The 23,637-nt window shown below is 34.9% G+C and overlaps 2 protein-coding genes and 1 long non-coding RNA gene across 4 annotated transcripts; 2 read left to right on the top strand and 1 right to left on the bottom strand.

The window, feature by feature from the left end:
• Positions 1 to 11,479: 11,479 nt before the first annotated feature.
• On the top strand, positions 11,480 to 13,070 carry LOC111397721 (non-specific lipid-transfer protein-like protein At5g64080). Its single transcript, XM_023024715.1, has 3 exons — positions 11,480 to 11,911; positions 12,100 to 12,138; positions 12,718 to 13,070. Exons 1-3 carry the CDS (start codon positions 11,533 to 11,535, stop codon positions 12,936 to 12,938), a joined length of 639 nt encoding a protein of 212 aa, XP_022880483.1. The 5' UTR covers positions 11,480 to 11,532; the 3' UTR covers positions 12,939 to 13,070.
• Positions 13,071 to 15,410: 2,340 nt separating this feature from the next.
• On the top strand, positions 15,411 to 18,161 carry LOC111397411. Its single transcript, XR_002703239.1, has 2 exons — positions 15,411 to 15,844; positions 17,646 to 18,161. It is a non-coding gene; the product is annotated as an uncharacterized LOC111397411 (long non-coding RNA).
• Positions 18,162 to 19,884: 1,723 nt separating this feature from the next.
• Positions 19,885 to 20,867, bottom strand: LOC111397410 (heavy metal-associated isoprenylated plant protein 24-like). Of its 2 annotated transcripts, XM_023024322.1 has the most exons (3): positions 20,771 to 20,867; positions 20,335 to 20,507; positions 19,885 to 20,231 (listed from the first exon to the last, which is right to left on the bottom strand). In XM_023024322.1, the coding sequence occupies exons 2-3, from the start codon at positions 20,489 to 20,491 to the stop codon at positions 19,936 to 19,938; spliced, it is 453 nt and encodes a 150-aa protein (XP_022880090.1). In that variant the 5' UTR covers positions 20,492 to 20,507; positions 20,771 to 20,867; the 3' UTR covers positions 19,885 to 19,935. The 2 variants fall into 2 exon arrangements, with proteins under 2 accessions (XP_022880090.1, XP_022880089.1); XM_023024321.1 differs by lacking the exon at positions 20,771 to 20,867 and having other exon boundaries at positions 20,335 to 20,714.
• Positions 20,868 to 23,637: the final 2,770 nt, after the last annotated feature.

Below are 23,637 nucleotides of genomic sequence, written 5' to 3'. Positions count from 1 at the left end.
TAGCTTTGGAAACGAAGCGGCTAAGTGCGGCCACTCGCCCGGTGAGACTTTGCACTTCCTTTGACTTTTGGAGGGGACCTCATCTTGCATAGAGCGTCAATCGTCTCGGGGTTGGCCTCAATTCCTCGTTGGTTGACCATGTACCCCAAGAATTTGCCAGAGGCTACCCCAAAGGCACACTTGAGGGGGTTGAGTCTCATCCTATACCTTCTTAGGATTTGGAAAGTGCTGTTGAGGTGCATTATATGGTCCTCAGCCTCCAAAATTTTTACCAGCATGTCATCTACATAGACCTCCATTATTTTGCCAATGAGGTTGGTAGGTTGCTCCGACGTTTTTCAACCCGAAGGGCATCATTCTATAACAATAGAGGCCTCGGTCCGTGATGAATGAGGTGTGCTCTTCATCGGTCGGGTGCATGGGGATTTGGTTGTAGCCGGAGTACGCGTCCATGAAGCTCAACAACTCGTGCCCAGCCATGGAGTCTACTAGTTGGTCAATCCTTGGGAGTGAAAAGCTGTCTTTCAGGCAAGCTCTATTGAGGTTGGTGAAGTCGGTGCACACCCTCCACTTGCCATTGTGTTTCTTTACTAAAATCGGGTAGGAGACCCACTTCGGGTAGGTTGCCTCCCTGATGAAGCCATTTTGGATGAGCTTCTGAACTTCTTCCTTTAGGGCCTCATACCTCTCGGGATTGAGGGCTCTCTTTTTTTGTCTATGCGGGGCAACCTTAGGATCGATTTTCAGGTGGTGACAGCTGACCTTGGGGTCTATGCCTACCATGTCCTCATGCTTCTAGGCAAAGACATCAAGATTCTTGCTCAGAAAATCCTTAATCTTTTCTTTCAGAATGTTGGATAGGCATTTGCCTACCTTCAGTACCTTTGATGGGTCTCAGGGGTCTACCGAGAAGCTCTCAAGTTCCTCTACTGGGGATGCTTGAGGCTTTTGTTCCATTATGCGGGGGTCAATCTCATTAATGACCAGCACCTCCGGATTAGATGGTGCGTCAATCATATCAACATCTTCTTGTTTGGTGGGAGCATCACCTGGGACATCAGCCATGGCCACATTAGCTATGATTACATGGACGTCCCGGGGCTCTACCTTCTTGATAGAGCTTAGATAGCACTCTCTCGAGCCTCTTCGATCGCCTCTGACCATTGGTATCCCATTTTCTGTCAGGAATTTTATGCATAGGTGGTGGATGGAGGTGACTACTCCAATTCCTTTAGGGCTGGTCTGTCCAACAATCCATGGTAAGCCGACCGGCTGTCGACAATGAGGAACTCCATGAAGTTCGTCGTTGTTCGTGGGGATTCTCCCATCTCCACTGCAAGTGTTATCTTTTCCCTCGGAATGATGCTATATCCGATAAATCCGTACAATGGAGTGGTAGTGGGTGTCAGCTGATGATCCAATATCATCTTGTCAAAGGTGGATCCGAATAAAATGTTGACGGAGTTGCCGTTATCAACTAACATTCGTTTGAGCCCATTCCGGGCTATGACAGCCCTCACCACAAGTGCATCGTAATGGGGGTAATGAACTCCCTCGTCGTCTTCCTGGGTGAAGACAATGGGTGGAACCTAGTTTTTTCGGGAGCTACTACCCACAATGTAGCTTGTCAAAGCGGGGTGTTTAGCCTCCCGAGCATAATTCCTTTTGGCGTTTCGTGTTTCACCGCCAACATACAGACCTCCAAATATGGTATCCACCTCGTGAATAGGGGTTTCATCTCGAGTTTGCCAATTTCTTTGGTGCCTACGCCCTTCCCTGGGCCTCTCTGCATCATGCTCCCTTCGTCGTGGGGATACATCCCTTTGACGGGGAGTGGCCTCCTCACGCCCACGTTGGTTGTCGTGCCTGGGCGGGGGCCTGTTCGCCTAGGGTAAATCATGTATGTCTCTAGCGGGTTCCTGCCGGGAACGTTGTGCATAGTCTCTGCAATCCGCTGTGTCATGCCCATAGGACCCGTAGTGTACATAGTATCCTGGGGGGTTCGGATTTAACCTATTTCTAGGTCCTGAACCTCGGCCTCGGCCTCGACCTCTTCCCCGACGGGGTGTCTGCTGGGCCTCCATCTGATGGGGGGTCAGTAATCGGGTTGACATCTTCATATGCCAAGGTGGGAACCGCATTCAAATTGGTGGCGGCAAGTGTTTGGCCAGAGTTCTCATTTCCGGCCTGGTTCATTTGGTAGCCCATCAGGTGGGAGGTCGGGCCAATACCGCGCTGTCTTTGAGGAGGTGGAAGGCCTCTACTTGCCCTGTTCCTATGCTCAATCAATTTTTTCATTGATGATCTCCCTTCTCATCATTTCGAGTAGGGTGTCATAGGTGGCGGGGTTTTGATTCTGCACGTCCCTCCAGAATAAGGTATTCATGTTCAGACCTCCCCTCAATGCGGATAGTGCCTCTCGGTCAGTGACTTGTACGCAGTACGTCATCTCATTGGTGAAGCGTGATAAGAAGCTATTTAGGGACTCCCCATGTTCTTGTCTCATGTCCTGGAGACGTTGGATGGGGGCCTCTCCTTCTTTGCTCACCACGAATCTCTTCAAGAATGTTGTCTTGAACTCGGGCCAGCTTCTAATGCTCCCAGGTGGCAACCTGCTATACTAAATTTTAGCCGCTCCACTAAGCGTTAAATGGAAGGTTCTGCACTTTACGGCTGGGGTGGCGTCCCTTAGGCTCATGTGAGTTTTATAAGCATTCAGGTGCTTCTCCGGGTCGCCTCTTTCGTCATACTTTGGTATTTTTGGCATAACATAGTGGCTTGGGACCTGGGCATTCCTTAGTTCCCTAGAGAATGGTAGATTCTCATCATCATCGTCCAAGTCGCAGGACCTCTGTTGTTCATCAGAGTCGTACTCATCAGCCTTATACCTTGGCTATTGGTGAGAGGTTCTGGGATGGTCCCTAACCTCTTCCTCCCTCCTCTGCTGCCTATTTCTAGGCGGAGCTAGACGGGGGGCATTTTCATGCCTTCTCTCCGGCTGCTGGGGCATTGAAGGTGGAGGAGGTGGCCTTGTCCAAGGTTGTTAAGCCTGCTGTTGCCTCAGCCTCGGTTCGACGAGGCTGATTCTGTCAAAAACACTTCCTGCCCTCCTATGTCTTGGATCTTGCTCATAAGGAGGTGGAAAATTATCATGGCTCATTTGGACCTCGATGGGTCGAGCAGAAGCGTAGTTGGAAGAAACATCAACTTCCACTTCCCTTTCAAATGGGCTTCCACCTCAGCCATAGTCTGGCGTGGCAGCTCTATGACTTTGAACTTCATCCTCTTGCTGGTAGTGTCCTTGGGGGGCATATAGAGGAATGGGGAAGCCTCCCTGACCCTGTATTTGGGCCATAGGCTCCCTCATAGCCAAGTTTTGGCTAGCAATATCCCTCATGTTGGCTGTCATGATGGCCATTTCTCTTGATAATTGTGTCGTCGCATGCATCCCACCTCTTCTTTGGTGGTGGTGGAGTCTCTGCCGAGCTGCTGGGACAGCGGGCTGAGGAGGCACGTTCGTGTTTTCTCTTACCCTCATGGGGGGAGTATCTTCATTGGAGCTCATTTTCTTTTGTCAGACTTCAAATTTTGTTAAGTAATGGGGCTTCCTCCAGTTCTTTTTCGAGAACAAATCCTTTTTCAAATGGGGTTGCCCAAATGTCTTTTCAGTAAGCTTTTACCACAATATTGTTCGTGGTTATGGTATGGCTTCCCACAGACGGCGCCAATCTGTTGACCTCAAAAAATGTTGCCAACAGATGCCGATCCCACCCGCACACACGTGGGCGAATGTCCAACACACTAAGACTTGTGAACGGTCTAAAACGAGCGGTTCAAAGGGCGTGAGAGTAGCCCAACGACGCGGGACAGTGACGTTCGGAATCTGACGGGTTGTTTGTGATCCGATTGTATAATAATTACTAATCGGTGTTCGTAAACGTATATATAAATGTGTATAAACTCGATTTGTGTATTGTAAGTAAAAGAGAGAGAGTTTAGTAAAGTGTAGTGCTTTGTATTGATTCTTACATTAGCCTTTTGATGTTATGCAAGGAAAGTATTTATAGTGGTACACGTGAAATGGGAGCCCTTGGATGAGATGGCACGTGACTTCATCTCTTCGATTCAAACATCTTATCCTAGGCATGAGGTTTGACTTGCTAACTTGTGGCGCATTTATTGCTTGTGCAGAGCCCCTATACTAGTGACAAGACTTGACCTTTATGCTTATGACAAACATTCCATCAATCATTCGAATAAGATCTTTGTGTAGGCGATCTCTTGGGAGAAGTGATCATGGAGGATGCTCCTTTGCGGTTTGGAGGCTCCTGCATCAGTTTCGGGGCTTCGGCCATTTCATACAATACTTCCATTTGAAGGTTTCAGCTAACTTCAACCAGTTTCAGTATCATGGCTTCGGCTCATAGGCCTCAGCATGTGGACCTCGGTTATATTCACAGGCCTCGGTAAAAGGGAGCCTCGGTCAGTGGACTTCGGCTTGAAGGGTTTCGGCCATTGCCACCTCGGCTGGAGTGCCACGTGGTTCGGCATGAATGGGCCATTGACCCAGGTGGATTGGCTAAGTATGACAATAATCAACACTATATTTTGAATTTTCTGGTGCATAGTTGTCGACATTGGAATGGTTGGTATTGATTTCTTAGTCAAATATATCGTTCTCAATGTCACTTAGAAAATATTAGTAGAGTTAAGAAATTGTTGAAGGAACGAAATTCTTCAATGTGCAAAGGTTTGTGAATCGTGGCTATAAAGATATTGATGATTAAAGTTGGTCTATAGTTCATTAAACCACTCTTCATCATATTATGTTCGTGTGTTAGGTATCAAACTTTACACTTCCCATAAAATGTTCGATGATTTCAAAATTCCTTTTTAATAAACTTGTTAGATAATTTTAAATTACCCGTCAAACATGTGACTTAAGATATATAGCCCTTGTTTGAGCTCTATTTTTTTGGAAGAATAAATTTTTGAATAGTGTATTGATGGAAAATGTGTGGTTAAAAAATAAGAAAAAATTTTGAATTTGTGTGTAATATTATTTTATTGAAGAATGTGTGGTTGAAATGATATCAAAACACTGTTGAAAAATATATTTTTCTAAAAGAATGGAGCTTAAACAAGGGCATAGTAAAGGCTTTATTTTTCATTTGAATTCTTGGTAGTTAATTTACACTAACGCACCGTTTGATAGGCACCAATTTTCTAGGGAAAATGGAATTAGAATGCCAATTTCCAACTTTTGTGTGTTTGATAGTGTTATATTTTTCATGAAAATTAAGTTCTTGAATTTCTTGGGAGTTGTAGTTTTCTAGCTTCTGTGGGAAAATCAATTAATGGTGGGAATTGATTTTCCACGTAGTTGACGTTATTTATTTATTTTTTTATAATGGAAACAAATTCTAAGAATTATTGTAAAAAAATATTTTCCTTTAATTAACAATTTTCATGTAAATCAAAGTCAAATGAACATCAAAAGATAGATAATTTTCTTGGATTTTTTTTTTTAAGCAATGGAAACAAATTTCATCACAATACCAGTAAATTCCATCCCTTTAATTGACAATTTTTATGTAAAACAAAACCAAACGAACACATAATAATACTTTTATTTCAACATTTTCCACGTGAAAAATTATACCAATCAAACATAATAAGGGCCCGTTTGATTGTAAAGATGAAATTGAATTGAATTGAAAACGAATTCCAGGGAATTGATTTGCCTAAAATTATTTTCCTGATAATTGTAAATTATTGTGATTGATTGGGATAATTTTTCATGTGAAAAATGTTGAAATAAAAATATTTTTTGATCTCTGTTTGGCTTTATTTTATATGAAAATTGTCAATTAAAGGGATAGATTTTATTGGTATTGGGGATGAAATTTGTTTCCATTGCCAACACACAAAAAAAAAACAAAAATTTTAAGAAAATCATCTATCTTTTGATATTTGTTTGGCTTTGTTTTATATGAAAATTGTCATTTAAAGGAAAATATTATTCTACAATAATTCTTAAAATTTATTTCCATTGTCAACAAAAAAAAAAGTGCAACCGAGAATTCTAATTCTCACCATTTTTGTGAGAATTGAAATTCAAGGAAAACATGGAAATTAGGTTAGGTGGCATAAAAGATGGAACTCGAATTCTAGGGAAAATTTTGCCAATCAAACAACAAAAAATTGAAAAGATGGAATTTAATTTTCATTTTTCATGGAATTGGGGTGCAATCAAATATAGCTTAAGGGTCCGTTTGATTGCAAAGATGGAATTGAATTGCCTAGAAAAAGAATTTCAGGAAATTAAATTGCCTAAAAATCGTTTTCCTGAGAATTGTAAATTATTGTGTTTGATTGGTATAATTTTTCACGTGAAAAATGTTGAAATAAAAGTATTTTTTGGTATTCGTTTTGGCTTTGTTTTACATGAAAATTGTCAATTAAAGTGATAGAATTTACTGATATTAGGGATGAAATTTGTTTCCATTGCCAAAACAAAAAAAAATCAAAAAAATCATCTATCTTTTGATATTCGTTTGACTTTGTTTTACATGAAAATTGTTAATTAAAAGGAATTTTTTTTTACAATAATTCTTAGAATTTGTTTCCATTGTCAAAAAAAAAAAAAAAAAAGATGGAATTGAAATTCTCACAATTTTGGTGAGAATTGAAATGTCATCAATAGAAGGAAAATGCTAATTTAGCGACAGTTGGTGGAATTCCAATTCCATGGAATTAAAAGGCTATCAAACAAGCCATTTTGTGAGAAAATGAATTGTATTTCTATTTTCTAGAGAAAACAAGGGTCAATCAAACAGGCCCTAAGGTAGTGTTTGATTGGAGGTGGAATTCCATGGAAAATGGAATTGGAATTCCACCTTCCAATTTAACCTTATTTGGTAGCCATTTTTTCCCCCTAGAATTGAAATTCCATCTTTGGTGCCACATAAGTCAATATCCATGAATTCAAGGAATTGCAATTCTCACCAAAATTGTGAGAATTGGAATTCCCGGTTACTGTAGCATTTTTTTCGATTTTTTTTTTTTTTGAGGTAATGTAAATAAATTCTAAGAATTATTGTAAAAAAAATATTTTTCTTTAATTGACAATTTTCATGTAAAACAAAGTCAAATGAACACCAAAAAATAAATTTTTTTTTGAATTTTTTTTTTGTAATGGGAACAAATTTCATCTCCAATACCAATAAATTTTAGAAAAAATTGCAGACGAGGTACCAAACCTTTCGTTTATTAGTAGACTTTACCTAAACCTTTAGTTTGTACCACCCACCACGATACCAAACCTTTCAAAAACTCGCGGTGGAAGTTCAAATGGATGGAAACTGTTAATTTGACCGTTAGTTGACCAAAGATTTAACATTGACCATTATTTTGACTAATTTTAAAAGGATAAAATGGTAACTTTACATTTTTCAAACAAAAAATAATAATTACAATATATTAATAATTAAATCAAAACACAAAAATACTATTCATCTTCTTCTCCATTCACCCCTATCCACCCACCCATTCCCTCCACAAAACCAAATCCCACCAAAACACTAACTGTGAGAGCTTGATTGTGCGCAAGAATGATGGTTGTGTACGAAAGCAAAACCCAAAAATTCTTCCACAATTTCTGTTGATTATATGTCTAAAATCAGCCCCCTTTTGCTACTCAGTTGTTCAAAATAAAACAGAATAGAAAATTTTGATTCTTGACCACCGGTTGATACACTCTTGAGAGTTTATTTTATTTTTAATGTATACGCTTGCAATTTCGATTATAAAACCAATGAAATATAATGAGAAATTTATCAGTTAAATATAAAGTGTGATAGTGAACTAAGAAAATTCAAACACAGATTTATACTTTTTTGAAGCATAAGAAATTGGACAAGAATTGATCCCTGCTCAGATCGGAACCAATTGATCTTTGGAATCAATTATTAAATTTTCACAATTATTAATGTCGATTTTGGTGGGATTTGGTTTTGTGGAATGGTGGATGGGTGGATAGGGGGTGAATGGAAAAGAAGATGAATAGTATTTTTGTGTTTTGATTTAATTATTAATATATTGTAATTATTATTTTTTGTTGAAAAATGTAAAGTTACCATTTTATCCTTTTAAAATTAGTCAAAATAATGGTCAATGTTAAATCTTTGGTCAACTAACGATCAAATTAACAGTTTCCATCCATTTGGACTTCTACTGCGAGTTTTTGAAAGGTTTGGTATCGTGAGTGGCACAATTTAAAGGTTTGGACAAAGTCTGCTAATAAACGAAATGTTTGGTACCTCGATTGCAATTTTTTCTAAATTTTATTCATTTAATTGACAATTTTCATGTAAAACAAAGTCAAACGAACACCAAAAAACACTTTTACTTCAACATTTTTCACGTGAAAATTATACCAATCAAACACAATAATTTACAATTTTCAGGAAAACAATTTTTAGGCAATTCAATTCTCTGAAATTCGTTTTTTAGGCAATTCAATTCAATCTTTACAATCAAACGGAACCAAATAACACGCACTACAACAAAGTTTACTTATTGCACGTCGTAAAAAGTTCTTTTCGGCATACATGTGTATGTCGTATAAAGTCATGTCGTAAATGCTCACCATCTTTAATGTATGCCGTAAAAAAAGGAAAAGCATGCCCTTAATGAACTTTTTACAAAGTGCAAACACATGTCATAAAATGTTATGAGTATTTACGACATCTATGTTGTAAATAGTATGTTAAAATTACAAATATTTTTTCTATCAATTTTTACATCATGTTTAAGAATTAAGGATAATTGCAGAGCCCTAGACCTTTTAAATTGTGATAGACTTTTTCCTAACCTTTCAATCATTGCAATCGCCACCCCAAACTTTCAAATCGTAATAGCTGAGGCTTCAATCGATGGTTTCTATTCAATCTATCGTTAGTTAACCCAAAAAAATTAATTTTGACCACATTTTATTCAATTTTAAAGGGAAAAACAGTAATTTCATTTTTCCCATAAAATAATTAAAAACTTAAATCAGAAACAAAAAAATAAAGAGAAGAAAAAAATTAAAATGGAAAAACTATTTTCTTCATCAACTCCCAATCCCCTCAACCTAAAACTAGAAATTTACCACCATCACGCCTAGCGATGTCAATTTGGCTCTTCGGCTTGGGTTGCCCATGCCTCGGCTCGAGGATTGGGGGAATCGAGTCGAGCCCGAGTCGGCCTTATAGCTCGTGGGCCGGATCGTATGAAAAAAAGCAGCGTGCAGCTGCCTAGGCAGCTATATGAGCTGCCTATGTATTATTAAAAAAAAGGAATTGAGCATAAAAAAGCTCAAGTCGAAAGCTCGGGTTGAGCCTCCATTTTTTGGTCGAGCTTTTTTTCACTCAGCTCGGCCAAAAAAAAGTCCAACTTAATTTTACTTGAGTCGAGCCTGAGCCTCATTGACATCCCTAGTCACGCCTACCGCCATTGACCACCATCGCCATCGACGCCATCTTTGTCGACCACCGCCACCGCCACCACCATCATTGACCACTACCACCATGAACATAACCAAATCAGGTAATTAAAATCCTCCCTACCCAACCCAAACCGAATCGAAAATCAACCGCCACCTTCTCTCTACAAATCAAGACACCTATAGATTAGGTTGGTGGTAGAGAATTGGAATCCGTGAACATCAAATCCTTATTAAACCAAGAATAATCACTCCAAAAAATGAATAATCATCAAAATTGTCAACCTCAGTTGTCTTCCCACTTCGATCCGACATCGTCTCATGATGATTCCTCGACCAAATGATGTTGGCCGTTCCATCTTCGAACTCTAGTTTTAACTAGGATGTGTCCTTCATCGCGGCTTAAAACGACAAAGGGTTGTCGTCGACTTTGATTAACCAATTTGAAAACCAGTCGACGGAGTTGATTTTAAATCTGAGGCAAACCAGATTAATAGCAACGTGACCAAGTCTTTGATGCTCTAGCAGCAATTGATGCTGTCCAGAGGGAGTTTGTGTTCAAATCTAAAACCTCCACTCAATCGAGAGAGATTAAGAGGAAGATACAAATGTAGTAATATAAACCTAGAAGCAAAAGAAAGAGAAAACTTGTGGTTGAGGACAAGCTTGAAGTTATTCTTTATATGGTGGTGGTTGAAGGAGATGGTAATGGTGGTCGATGGCGATGGTATGACAGATTTCTAGTTTTGGGTTAAGGGATTGGAGTGGGGGTGGGTGTGAGGTCGGGGAGAAGAATAAGTATGTCATAAATACTTTAAGTAATAGAATTATTATGGCACACATTTAAGGCATGCCATAATTAATTTATTTTTACGGCATGTCTTATTTGCTCATCGTAATCGAATAGCGTAAAAAGTTACTTTTGTTGTAATGATGTTTATAAACTCAAAGTATCCATATATAAGACTAACACGAGAAAAATCTATTGATGAAATATGTAATTAAAAAATTGTGAGTCCCATAAAATATGTGGTTAAAATTAGTTATTGACTTTAATTTAGGGGGTGTTTGTGTCTCATTATTTGTGAATAATGTATTATAGAATAATAATTGATGTTGAAATGTGCACTTAAAAAAAAGAATTTTTTTATTTATGTATAATATTATTTTAATGAAAAAATATGTGGTTAAAAATGAGTACCGTAGAAAAAATAATGTGGTTGAATATGGTAGTATGATAGACAAACAAAACTTTAGATTAAGCCCCAATTTGGCCCTCATTTCCCTTCTCATTATTTTTCTTTCTTTTATTTTCAACCACACAATCTTACATAAAATAATATTAAACGTAATTTTTCCTCCTTTTTTAACAATTTATTTTTCGAAAAAATATTATTCCACCCATTTTTATTTTCACAAAATGGGGGCGTTTTTCTATCAATCCCGGCGATAATATAAAATTAAATTCTGGCTACATTTCAAAATCTGCAAAGAGCTGGCACTTGCCCATGAAGAGACGTACTGATTCATAGCCCCATGTGGCCCAATTTGAAGTTTTTTAGTTTGAATAATTATACCATATACCTTCATTTCTTCTAAGAATTGGAAAATACTCAATTTATTAATTCTTTAATATTTACATAGATCTAATATTACATTTTAAAAGAATAACTATTTATAGCTTTGTCAAAATCTAACTATAACATTTTCAAGACAACCTTTAAATAGAAGTGCATTAGCAAAATAACTCTTCCACATGTCAATAACTTAGTAGATTAAAATGCAGTTAATTACATTCCGATTTATGCCACATCCTCATAAACAACTTCAAACTAATCTTGAGATATTATAGAGGTGCATTAGCAATAGAACTCTACCATTTGTCAATAACCTACGAATTTAAAATACTGTTAATGACATCCAAATATATTGAGATATTTTAGGGATTGTAGGGATATATAAAAAAATACTGCAGATCAATTCAATATAAACAGTCACAGTAGTGAGGTTTCCTAAAAAAAATTTCAATTTTTAAGAAAGAAAAAATGGTGAAAATTTTATCGATATTCTCCTGTATTTTGGCTACATGGGCGGTGGTAGTCTCGGGTCGTGGTCATTTTCATACCACTTCGCCGATACAATCTCCTGTAGGGGGTCCTCGCCCTATAGGCGCACCTACTGTGGATTGCATGAGTCTGATATATGATATGGCGGATTGCATAGCGTATTTGAGCGTTGATGGTGGTGAAGATAAGCCCGACAAATCTTGTTGCTCTGGATTCAAGACAATTTTGGATACTGATTCTGATTGCATATGTGTAGCACTGAAGAACAGTGCCAGTTTGGGTATTGAAGTTAATATGACCAGTGCTAGAGCTTTGCCTTCTGCTTGTGGCATCAAAGCCCCTCCACTTAATTGCATCAGTGCGTTTCTCTCTGAATCTTTATGATTGTCTATTAGACATATTATTTACTCTTTGATCATAATATCAACAATAGGCAATATGAAGCGGAATAAATGGATACTACTGTTAATAAAATTCTACCCAGTAATTTCAGCAAAATATGTGCTTTAAATTTTGTTATTTTATTGATAGTCTTTTTTTCTGCAGTGTCCACTTCTCCTGTTCCGTCTCCCGGCACATCTCCTGGTGGGTGACTATATTTATTAGTAGCATATAATTATGAGTTACTACGGAAAAAAAAAAAATTTAATTAATAGCAAATCTTAGAAGGACCTTGTTATATGTACATCCAACTTTACATAATGAATTACATAATATCACATGTCACTCTATCATTTGCCATTTTAAAAGATAATCAACTTTTTCATCTAATCTTTTCTTTCCACATCATTTTATGTAATCTTTTATGTATCATTTTTAAGTACGAATAACATAATTCTCTTGAAGCTTGAATGGTGTGTAACCAACGAGTGTTCGGTTCATGATCTAGATAGACTAATTATCTTTAGAAAAATATATTGTTCTGCATGGTACAATTCTTTTTAGTTATTTGTTGAATAAAAGATTGAAATTGATAAAATATAGTTATGTAAGATTTTAGATGATATAATTATCCCAATACAAATTGTCACTTATTCATAAAAATTTGTGTATGTAGTAGATCTTTAATTGATTATTATATTTCTTCCAAAATTCTACAATGATAAGATTTAATTATACATGTGTTGGTATTTATATATTGGGGTGATCATCCAAATTCTGCAGTTAATCCTCCAGCAGTAAATGCTCCAAATCCAACATCTTCAAATCCCGCTGCCGCTCCGATACCAGCCGCCATGACTCCAGCATCGACAGTCCACTCCGTCCCTGTCGGAGCACCAAGTCCGATAGCAGCAAGCTCTGGAGGTTATAGTATATGTGCTACCATATTATCAACCCTTTTTATCATTCCTCTGTCGATTTCATTTTTTAGTATATTGGTCTAACCTTTAGTGATTAACAGAGTGTTATTTTATTTTTATTTTTTTTCAGTAGAAATTTTTTATTCTAGTATTACTCTTAGATTATTGGCAATCTTATTTTTTGTTACTTCTAATTAAGAATATTGTTGGATTTAATTAGCATTAATTTTTCGAGGATTTTTAATATGGAGTTTCACAATTTTTATGTTGTAATCAATTAACAAACTCACGTTTTTGGCCCTATATGTACACTTGGTTCAAAATTGTCCGTTGAAATGGCCATAGCATGAGTTTGACAAATTATAAATTTGTTAAACTTTATTTTTATCCACACATTTTGTTGAACTCACAAATATTATCTACTCGTCCTGAAAATAAATAAATAAATAAGAGAGATTCATACACACACATTATCGACCAAGAAACTGAATAAAAAATGTTTCAGAGAAAAGGAGGAAACGGTCAAATTTCTAATCTTACTGTTGAATAAATAAATCTTGTATGCTTTTGAATTTATTTTGCATTTCTCATTTCTCGTAATTTTTGGAAACAAACACAAGAGTAGAACGAATGAAGAGAACATGTTTTGCTTTCGTTACTAAAATTGAACTGCTGCATACTATACAAATTAATGTCTATTAACTAAAAAAAAAATCAAAGTCACAACTAATGAAATTATTTCAGTAGATTATCCTATATTCTTCATGTATTTTGTGAATTTTTATGGCGCTTTAAATAGCTGCCTGTTAAGGTAGCAAGCGTGTAGCCTTAACAAGGCAACAGTTGCAGCTATCTTTTCAATGATTTTTATTTTTATTTTTATTTAAATTTTATTTTCATTATGGGTCAAGTAACACAAATCGTCGAGCCACCCGGGCTGGCTTAGGTTCAAGTTGATGTCCCAAAATGGGGCTTTGGCCATAGCCTCGACTTGGTTCTTCTAAGCTATGAGTAGAGTCAGCTTGGGCTTTTTCCGGGTTGAATCATGGGTCACTCAAGTTTGTGAGTCAAATTTACACCCCTATTTGAAGGTAAGGCAATGATTCTAAGAAGAGAAAAATATGATCTGCATTAAAATTTGTTGTTGTATCACCAAAAAAATTACATGTGCTATCTTGGATAAATGAATTTGATCTTGAAAAAATGTCAAGAAGGATGCCTCTGTATACAAGATGCTAGTGCTTTTTTTTTCTTCATTCTCCAATTATTTAATGTTTTTCTATAGGTAGCGCCCTTTAGCCAAGTCAATGAACCCTTAGAAGCCATTTCGAATAATCTAAAATTTAAGAATTGCAAAAAGTTGGAAGAAGTATACAAAACCTCAAGAATAAGGCAATTTCTTCTTTATCCTCACCTTAACAAATTGAGTTAGAGTGATTCAACGGTTGCAGAAAATGCGCGATTTAAAAAATGAGTAGTGGATGGATATGGTAATCATTTTTAGAAATATGGTGATTAGATATTAGACAAATATTACAACGATTTCTTAATAATCTTGTATTAATTAATTTAATTCTTCTTTATTATAATGTGATTTGTGAAATTAAAGAGGTGTCCTCAATTGAGATTTTAATGAATTTTGATGAAATCCATTAAGAGTACTTTTGATTAGCAATTTTTTTTTTTTTTTATTATAAAAATGTCAACTTTTAATCAAATTCTTATTTTTGTGTAGTTTGTTTGATTACTACTTTTGGCTATATGACCATATTTTTCTTGAAAAAAATAATAATATATTGTTTAGAGTGAATATGTTTTTTATTTTTCAGATAATTCATTCTCTCTTTTTCTCTCATCTACCCCTCTCTCTCCAATCTGTTTACCAATAAAAAAAGATAAGTATAATTTTTTTTAGGTTGAAAATAAAATCAATTAAACACATTTAATTGACAATTTTCATGCAAATAATTTTTAGGCAATTCAATTGTCAAAAATTTATTTTTTTACATGTAAATTCTATACTTCCAATCAAACACACTCTAAAATTTAGGTGTTTTCAATTGAGATTTTAATGAAATTCAATAAAATCTTTTAAAATTTAGGTATATTTAATAACTAGTGAATTTATAAGAAATTTTATTAATAGAGAAATATTAAAAATGTGAAAGGATTTGAAGCTTAAGAGGAGTGTATTCAATTGAAACTTTTAATGATTTTCTGTGATTTAAAAAGTTTAGAGATATTCAATTGAAACTTTTTGAAACTCTCTAAAAATCATGGTGTATTGATGAGATTTTTTAAGATTTACAAACCCTTGTTTGAGCTTTATTCTTTGAAAAAAAATGCATTATTAAATAGTGTTTTGATATTATTTTATCAACTTATTTTTTAATAAAATAATATTATATGTAAACCTAAATTTTGTATTTTGAATATATTTCATCAAAATTTCAGTCGAAGACACCTCCAAAAATTATACTACCTTCCCTTTGAATTTTAAAATTTATATAAGTAGGGTTTGAGAGAATTTTCCCCATTATTTCCCTTGCACGAGTTTCTGCCAGTTTCTGCCAAACCTCTAGGTGAACAAATGAACAACAATGGCACTACACGTACAGTCTTCGTTCACAGCTGTTTTGACAGCAATTTCAAATTGCTGAGGTGGCCACGTGATATCCGAATTAAAGAAGACGAAGAAGGCTGTAAATCATTTCACCACACCCAGCCCATTTAAACCCCCTTTCACTGACCTATTTCCCATTGCTTTCATTTATCCCCAAATCAATTCAGGCCGCAAGACAAAGAAAAAAAGCGTGAGGAAAATTCTTGTAAATTTGTTGGAAAATAAGCGCGAGGAAAATACGCCCTCTTTGTCCGAACCCAATTCCACCTCCCACGACGCAGCACTGATCGTAAAAATCCGACGAAGTGCGATGTCATAGTGGACAGCTTCTGGTGTTTTGCGGTTCTTAGTGAGTTAACTAAGGAAGGTAAAAATACTTGTCTATGTCTTATGCCTAAATCTGAATTTTAATTGCTTTTCGCAATGGGCTGCTCTATTTTCTTTTTGAGGAATTGACACGTAAATTTCAATGATACGCTTGCAAACATTGAGATTCTGCTAGATAATGTAACACAGCCATGGCAATGCACATCAATAGGCAGTGCAAGCACGTGACGGTAGTATAGACTTGTAGTTAGAAGCTGTGTGTTTATGTTGGGGTTGTAAGGAAGTATGAGGCGTTCGTTTATCACATCAATAAGCTGTGTGTTTCAACTTCAAATTCTTTGTTTTGTGCCTGATTATTGAAATGATCCACTCAGGAATTGAAATGATTGTTATTATTTTTAGGTAACTCACCAATTATTTTTGAACTTACTTATTTACTTATAATTTGGTGAGATCCAATGATTGTTAAATTTGTACATATCTAGTGTTTTAATAATGAATAAAAGTAATTTTAGCAACCAAAATTGAAAATTTAGTCGTTCACATATTTTTAATGAAAAATATAAACATATGAATATCGTTATTATATACATTTTAACGACATATATTTTATCGTTGTTCTCTGTTTTTTAATGGTGAAAACAATATATTTTTTTGGCGTTAATAATTTTTTTTATGACCAAGTGTTTCTCCGTAATGTAAAAAAGGGACAATCGTCAAAGAGAAAAAGTAATATCAAGACAAAATAATGAAATATGTCATTGTTGAAAACATTTTCTCTTTGATCTAGCCCCTGTTTGTCATTCATTTCTCTAATTTTTTCCCATTATTTTTTTTTATAGTACTGATTTTCAACCACACATTTTTCATTAAAATAATATTACACGTAAGTCAAAAACTGTTCTTTCCTTTTTAACCACATATTTCAATATCAATCACTATTTCATAATACATTCTTCCCAAATAATGGGTGACAAGCACACCCCTAATGTTCCTATTATTACAATGGTGTCTTTTTTTATTTGCAGTGTAACTAGTCTTTCGAATATGCTGCAATCAGTCCTCCTTAAATTAGTTAATTATTCCTTCTTTAATTTCCTACTTGACTGTATTCATTTGTTAATATCTTTAACTGACATTTACACAATATATAATAAGCCAAAGTGAGAGTTGGGGATCAGATTTTGTTGAATATGGTCTTTACACCGTGCGGTTTGCGCGGAATTTTGTGGTCAAAACATGCAATATAAAAGAAGTTCAGCATCATTCTTGCAAACTATTCAGAGAAATAAATTTATTTGAGGAAATGTCTGAAATGCATTCCTTTTGATAAACTGTAGTCTGTACAATTTTTTTCTCTAATACATCAAAAGTTGATACTTCTAGACAACAAAAACCTTAAAATGGGTGGTCCACTATTCTTCCTCGTTCATTTTCTCTATGCACAAAGTTCATTTAATAGTGGAAGAAAAAATCACAACAAAACCCAAATTCATATCTATAGTACCTCATCAACAACATTCTCATGAGAATCCACTACCACACCATACTCCACGACAGGGCTAATTGGCTTCGAGTCATGCCTTCTCTTATTCAAAAGTCGAAGCAGACTACTCAGATGGACCAGATAAATGGACTATGCCTGAAGTCACAACGGGCTCATTTGTGCTGGAATTCACAACTTATTCAGCAGATCTAACTAGTCCCAAACCTCTCATCTATGTATCCGATTATTTTTTCCAGAAAAGAAAATGATATAATTTTCAAAATTCACATTCTAATGTGATGGTTCTAAAGTTTCAATCGTTTTTGTGTGTGTTTATGTTGCAAAATAACTGAAGATAGGAAGTAGTGAATACATTTAGCAGCTTTCGGGGTAACCTGGAGTGTGGAGCTGGTGGGTTTGGAGAAGGAAGAGAAACGGATAGAGTGTTTATTGTGCATTAGTATTGAAAGTTTGGGGAAGATGGACGACATGGTGGCTTGTGAAGATGATGGCCACGAGTGGTGGAGGAGAAAGCACAACGCCGGTGAGAGCCATTACTTTCCCGCCAAAGGTTTGGATGAAAGTGAAACTCGTGCAAGGGAGTAATCCCCAAGTAAAGAATAGAGCTCAATTCCAAGTTTTCCAACTCACTGCTCCAGCACCTCAATTCAGCCCCAGCTCACGGTAGCATTTGCGCTGCAGCTCAATTTAGTTAGTCTGGGCAGTTGGTTACATGTGTCATCATTGTATTGGTTGTGAATATTATTCAGTTAGTCAGCTCAATTTCTCTTTGCTTAGATCTGTATTTATAAACATGCGTAATACATTCTTTAATTTGAGAAGTTCATTCAATAAAATTTAGTCTTCTTCATCTTAAGACCGATGAAATATTAACGGGCTTAAGGGCCTGTCAACCTTGACCCGAATTCAACAATTGGGCCCATTAAATGTAGACGAAGAACAAAATTCAGATATCTACTAGGCGCAGCAAATGGGTCGTTTGTCGGCTCCTTTCGTCTCATTTCGAATCGATCCATGAACTCGTGTGTATAGACCGAGCCGAGCTCACATTATTTTTCACGAGCCAAGCCGACTTGCTTGAGCTCTTGTCCATGAGCTATGGACTCGTGAATCTGTTTATTTTTTGTCTCATTTTTGGATTTATTTTATTATTTTCTAAAAAAAAAAAATTGCTCACTTTTAAACTTATTTGTTAATTTATTTTGGGAAAAAAAATTGGACGACTCTCGGCTCATGAGATTGACGAGCTTAGGATCAAGTCAAGCCCAAATTTTCAGCCCGAGCCGAGCTCGCGATTGTAAGAGTCAAGTTGACGCAGTTCGTCCCATTGCCATCTGTAAATCTACCCATAAAGTCGAAGTCTACTTATTATTTTCTCATTACTATCTTACTTTTTTATATTTCTCAATTTACTGTTCAATTCTTTTTTTTAACATAAGTATTATATTTTTTGGTGAAAATTACCCCAAAAAAAAATAAAAATGTTACAATACATGTGTATCATTTTAAAAATAATAATGTTATGTAGCCCTAGTTTATATAGCTACATTTTATAAGTTCAATTAAATAAATAATTTGACATTGCATTTAAATAAATCTATCATTTAATACAATGTAGTTGTCACCTATACTGATGCTTAACATCAATGATGATAAATAGCAATATTCTTTTGAAAATGATGTAAAAAAATTTCAATAATGGTCAAAATCGTAAATTTCAAATGAAATTGTCCCTAAAAGAAACCTAATTTACAAGCGAAACAATTCTTCACAAATGATGATAACTTGGAACAAATCTTCTCTCTCCTCTTTTCATATCAAAGCACCACTTCACCCACTCAATAAGCAAAAAAATTTAACCTATGTTTTTTGTTGATTAAAATCAAAATTTTAATATATTTTGATTGTAATTGATGAAATATATCGAAAGGGAGCAGTTATGTCCAGTATGTTCTCCTTATTCCTAACACGCTATGGTACCCCTAGTAGAAGTAGGTCAAGTCCATATCTCTGGGGAGCATTATTAGTTGCGTTCAGATTTACTTGGTAATTTATCCGATGACTTTATGGTCACCAAATCAAACATTTCCAATGAAATTCATGAAACAATTCTTAGATAACAAGCACTGGCTCTTGGTATGACTTTATAAAAAGGCATCAAAGACACGATCAAAGAGAATGATATGCACGTGATGGTTATTATAGAGGTTTTTCTACTCTTAGAAAACATCCTTTGTGAGATCATTCAAGATACTCTTTAAATTTGGAGAATCAAACTGACTTTCCATTTTAAAATATTAATTAAAAAAATCTTTTAAAGCATAATTTTAATAGTTGACTCTCTAATATGAAGGTTTTCTCAACTTTTAATCTCTACCGTACATGGACTTAACTAAATTTTTGTACCATGAAGCATTTAAATCTAATCAAAGTTCCAAACAATTTCGCATCTACTGTATACATCCATGGGAAATTTGTCGGACCATCGAGTCGGTTTGACATTGATATAAAAGTAAGACCTTTTTATATATATATTTCATCTCTTTGAATTTTTTTTACCGAGTCACAAGAAATTAACCAAAAAAAAGGAAGATTAAGGTCATTAATACCTGGCTTAATCTCTATTACATAATAGAGCATGCATTTGGATTATCATCACTAAACATAAGTGTATATTGTTCTTCAACTGGATTAAGAGTGGCAACTGCTGGATCATTAGTGCCTCTAACATAATTTGGAGGTGCCTTTTTGTCATAAACTCCAGCAACATAAGGGTGAGCTATCATCGTGTATGGTACATATGGCCATGGCTCAGATTTTTTGCCAGTTGCTTTAGCCTTCTTCAACACCTTCTTTGGATCAACAAAACCAGTTACTGATGCCTTCTGGTTCTTCAAGTCGATCTCCACAGATTTTGCCCCTGCAATATTAATTCCCGGTTGGACAATATAATGGATGAGATTGAGAGTCCACCGTACCTAACTGTGAGAATTAGACATGAAGAAAAATATGATAATTGTTACCTTTTACTTCATAGAGTGTCTTCTTGACTTTACGAGCACACCCTTCGCAATCCATTCTGACTTTGAGATCCACAGTGTTCATCTGCTTCTTTTTCTTGCCCTTTTTAGCACTGCTAAGCAGATCAGACAAGAACTCCATAGTGCCTGAAACCCCCATTTGCTTCTTGTTTTGTCTGAATTAAAATAAATTTGTTCAAATAAGATAACAAACAAAACCCTACTCTCTTCTTTCTCTAAAATTGAAGAAAAAGACTACTACTATAAGCAGCTCTATTCTTTTTTTATTTTCTCTGTGTTGTCTTGAAGGACTGCAAGTATATATTTATATAGACACACACACACACGTTTATGTGCACACGCGTATGTATATATTGTAGGAATGAAAAATATCAAAGAGAACAAGCTGCAAATAATGGAGTGGGGTAGTAAAGTAAACCTAGAAACACCAAGAACCTCTTCTTAACTTGTTGGATTAATTCTCTTCTTAATTACGTATATAGTGTTACAAACTTAAATGCAAACTGTCTATCAATATTAGATGAAAAAATCCATAACAAATTCTCTATTTATGAGTGTTTCTTGATCCAAAAACCCTTTTTCGAAGTTTAAATTTGTCATGAGAATTTCATACTTAGGGAACACGGAAGGTTTTTGACCCAAAAAAAAAAAAAAATGGTTGCATGATTCTTGATATAGATTCGGATAACGTCAATTTGCTGCCACGTTGCGGGAGATCCTTGTGACACGTAGCAAGTTTTATTGATCTAGAGTACATAGAGTGTCCACTTGGAAGTAAAGTTTCTAATGGATCAGTTAATAACTTGCAAAACTGTGAGAAATTAAAGGGCTGATGTTTACATGTTGTCCATTTTTGAATAGTTTGGACTTTGGTTGTTTGGGGCGGTGGGAGTGTGGAAAAGAAGAGAGTCATAAAGAATAAATCATGGCCTCATAACATGGCTTCTTAGACAGGTGGCAGCAATCAAGAGGGTGAATATTTTTTACAATTTTGGAGACTTGTTACCCCATTATTATTTTATAATACAATTTAAAAAGTATAAGCATAAATATTATTACATTTTATCAAATTTTCTTTGGAATAAACCTTTGTTGATGTTGACTTTGGTTTCATCTTAAGCGATCATATCCGTAATATTTGCATGCACTATACGTAAAATAAAATAAGACACGGGTTGAAAATTCGATCTCCATGAAGAAATTAGTCCTAGGAAAGATGAACGATTACTAGTGTGATTTTGATGCTAGTTGAGATAGAAAAGTTTCGAATATGATACCCCACTCTTTGAGAAATAAGGAAAAGCAGTAAAATTAAATAAGACATGGAAATGTCTCTCTTTTAGTCTTGTTCGAACCAGCATTTTTTTTAGTAATTATTATGCTGATTAATTGGTCCAGCTTAATTCCTGTCTTAAGAAAAGCAAAGTTTGACTTAAATCAATAGTTGGGAATTACTCAAATTGTGAAGTTTGATAAAATTGATGTCAATAAATTCTTGATCATGTTAATAACGTTGTACCTTTTTTGTTGAGCGATTAGCACCAAACCAACAACCTAAAATAATATTAGTCAAATGATCAAGTTTCTCATGTTGAACACCTTCTCGTGGGATTCATTATTTTTCTTGTATGTCACTTATCGATATACTCATCGTAAGGTTTGATGATAATATATGATTAAAAATTGATAAAATTTGTGAATCTCATTATATGTGATTATAATTATAATTTGACCAATTTCTTAGATTCGATGGTTCGATCTCTACATGCTCTGTTTGAAGTGTCAAGTCAATGGAGAATATGTGGAGTGAATTATTTTTACAAACCTATTGTTTGTATTTGGGAGGTAACTATTCTTCGAAATGCCAATGTTATCTTGAGAAGGTCTGTATTTTTTTAAAATTAATCTGGTATTCTTTTTTCTCATCATAATTTTTAATTTTTAATTTTTAATTTTCTCATTACAAAAAATTTTGTGTTCGCTACGCCTTCACAAACAATTTGTGTGTTTGTACTTGAGACACGAGTGAAGGAGAACGATACACACTCGTTGATAAATAACTTTCAGAATTTTCGATAAAAGAGAAAGTTCCCATCTTCCACAATCCACCAATGGCCCCAGAAAACATTGAATTAAACTGTTTGATACAATTATTTTGTTCAAACGCCAGACATTTGGATGTATTGCATTGCAGTTTTTCCAAAAATTAATGCTGTCTCTGTCACAGAAAACAGAAAGCTAAAAAGCAGATAATAAAAAGAAGGATTCGTGCCTCAATTGATGAAGGCTGGAATATATTTAAAAGGAGATTCATTTCGTAGACCAACACTCGTACTTTTCACATTCGCATATAATTGCCCAATATCATTGTTCTAATAAGCTCGTCTAGAATTGAAGATTAGTCTTGTCATCTAATCACACTTTACGTTTTTTAGAATACTAATTTATACCATTTATATAGTAGTTCATTCTATACATTTAAAACTACAAATAGAATATCCAAATGGCTCCACAAGAAATTTGTCTTCTAAATAATCAAAGTAATCATTAAAAAAAGTCCTAAAGTCGATTATATACATACAATATTAGATCTTCCAAAATCCATGTGCTCATCGACTTGAAAAGAAAACATCAGTAAAGTAATTTATGGCAATTCACATGAGAATACGGTAATTAAACATAAAGCAACAACTATCTATTTGTATTTTACATTATTTACATTTAAAAAATGATGGAAAACTAATAAATGCTTATTAAACAAATAAATCTAAAAATAAAATATTTGTTAGTTTTATTTCTTTTGGTAAACTGTGATTAAAAACCGAACCAAATTGAACCACAAAATATGTTTTGATTTAGATAGTGAAATGATTTTCAAACTGTTTCTAAATGGTTTGATTTGAAAGTTGAACAAAACTCATCAACATCGAACCATCTTTAACACTAATAATAATATGGCCATAACAAGAAATACGAGCAACAATTCAATATGTATAAAACCTTATCCAATTTCTCTTTGCTTCGATTTTATATCTTAAAATATGAATAATAGAAGAGGAAAGTAGAAACCAAAAGGAAGATGATAAAAAGAAGGATTCGTGTCTCAATCGATGAAGGCTGGAATATTTCAAAAGGAGATTCATTTTGTAGACCAACAATTTGCACACACACTGATACACATAGAATGGCCCTGTAGCCTTTATCCATGAGGTTCAAAGCACACGTTCTAAAATACTCATAGGAATATATATCCTAATGGCTCCATACAAAATTAGTCTTCTAGAC

The sequence above is a fragment of the Olea europaea genome, chromosome 7 (genome assembly GCF_002742605.1).
Source record: "Olea europaea var. sylvestris chromosome 7, O_europaea_v1, whole genome shotgun sequence".
Lineage (NCBI taxonomy): Eukaryota > Viridiplantae > Streptophyta > Magnoliopsida > Lamiales > Oleaceae > Olea > Olea europaea.
This window is presented reverse-complemented; position numbering and strand designations above follow the sequence as displayed.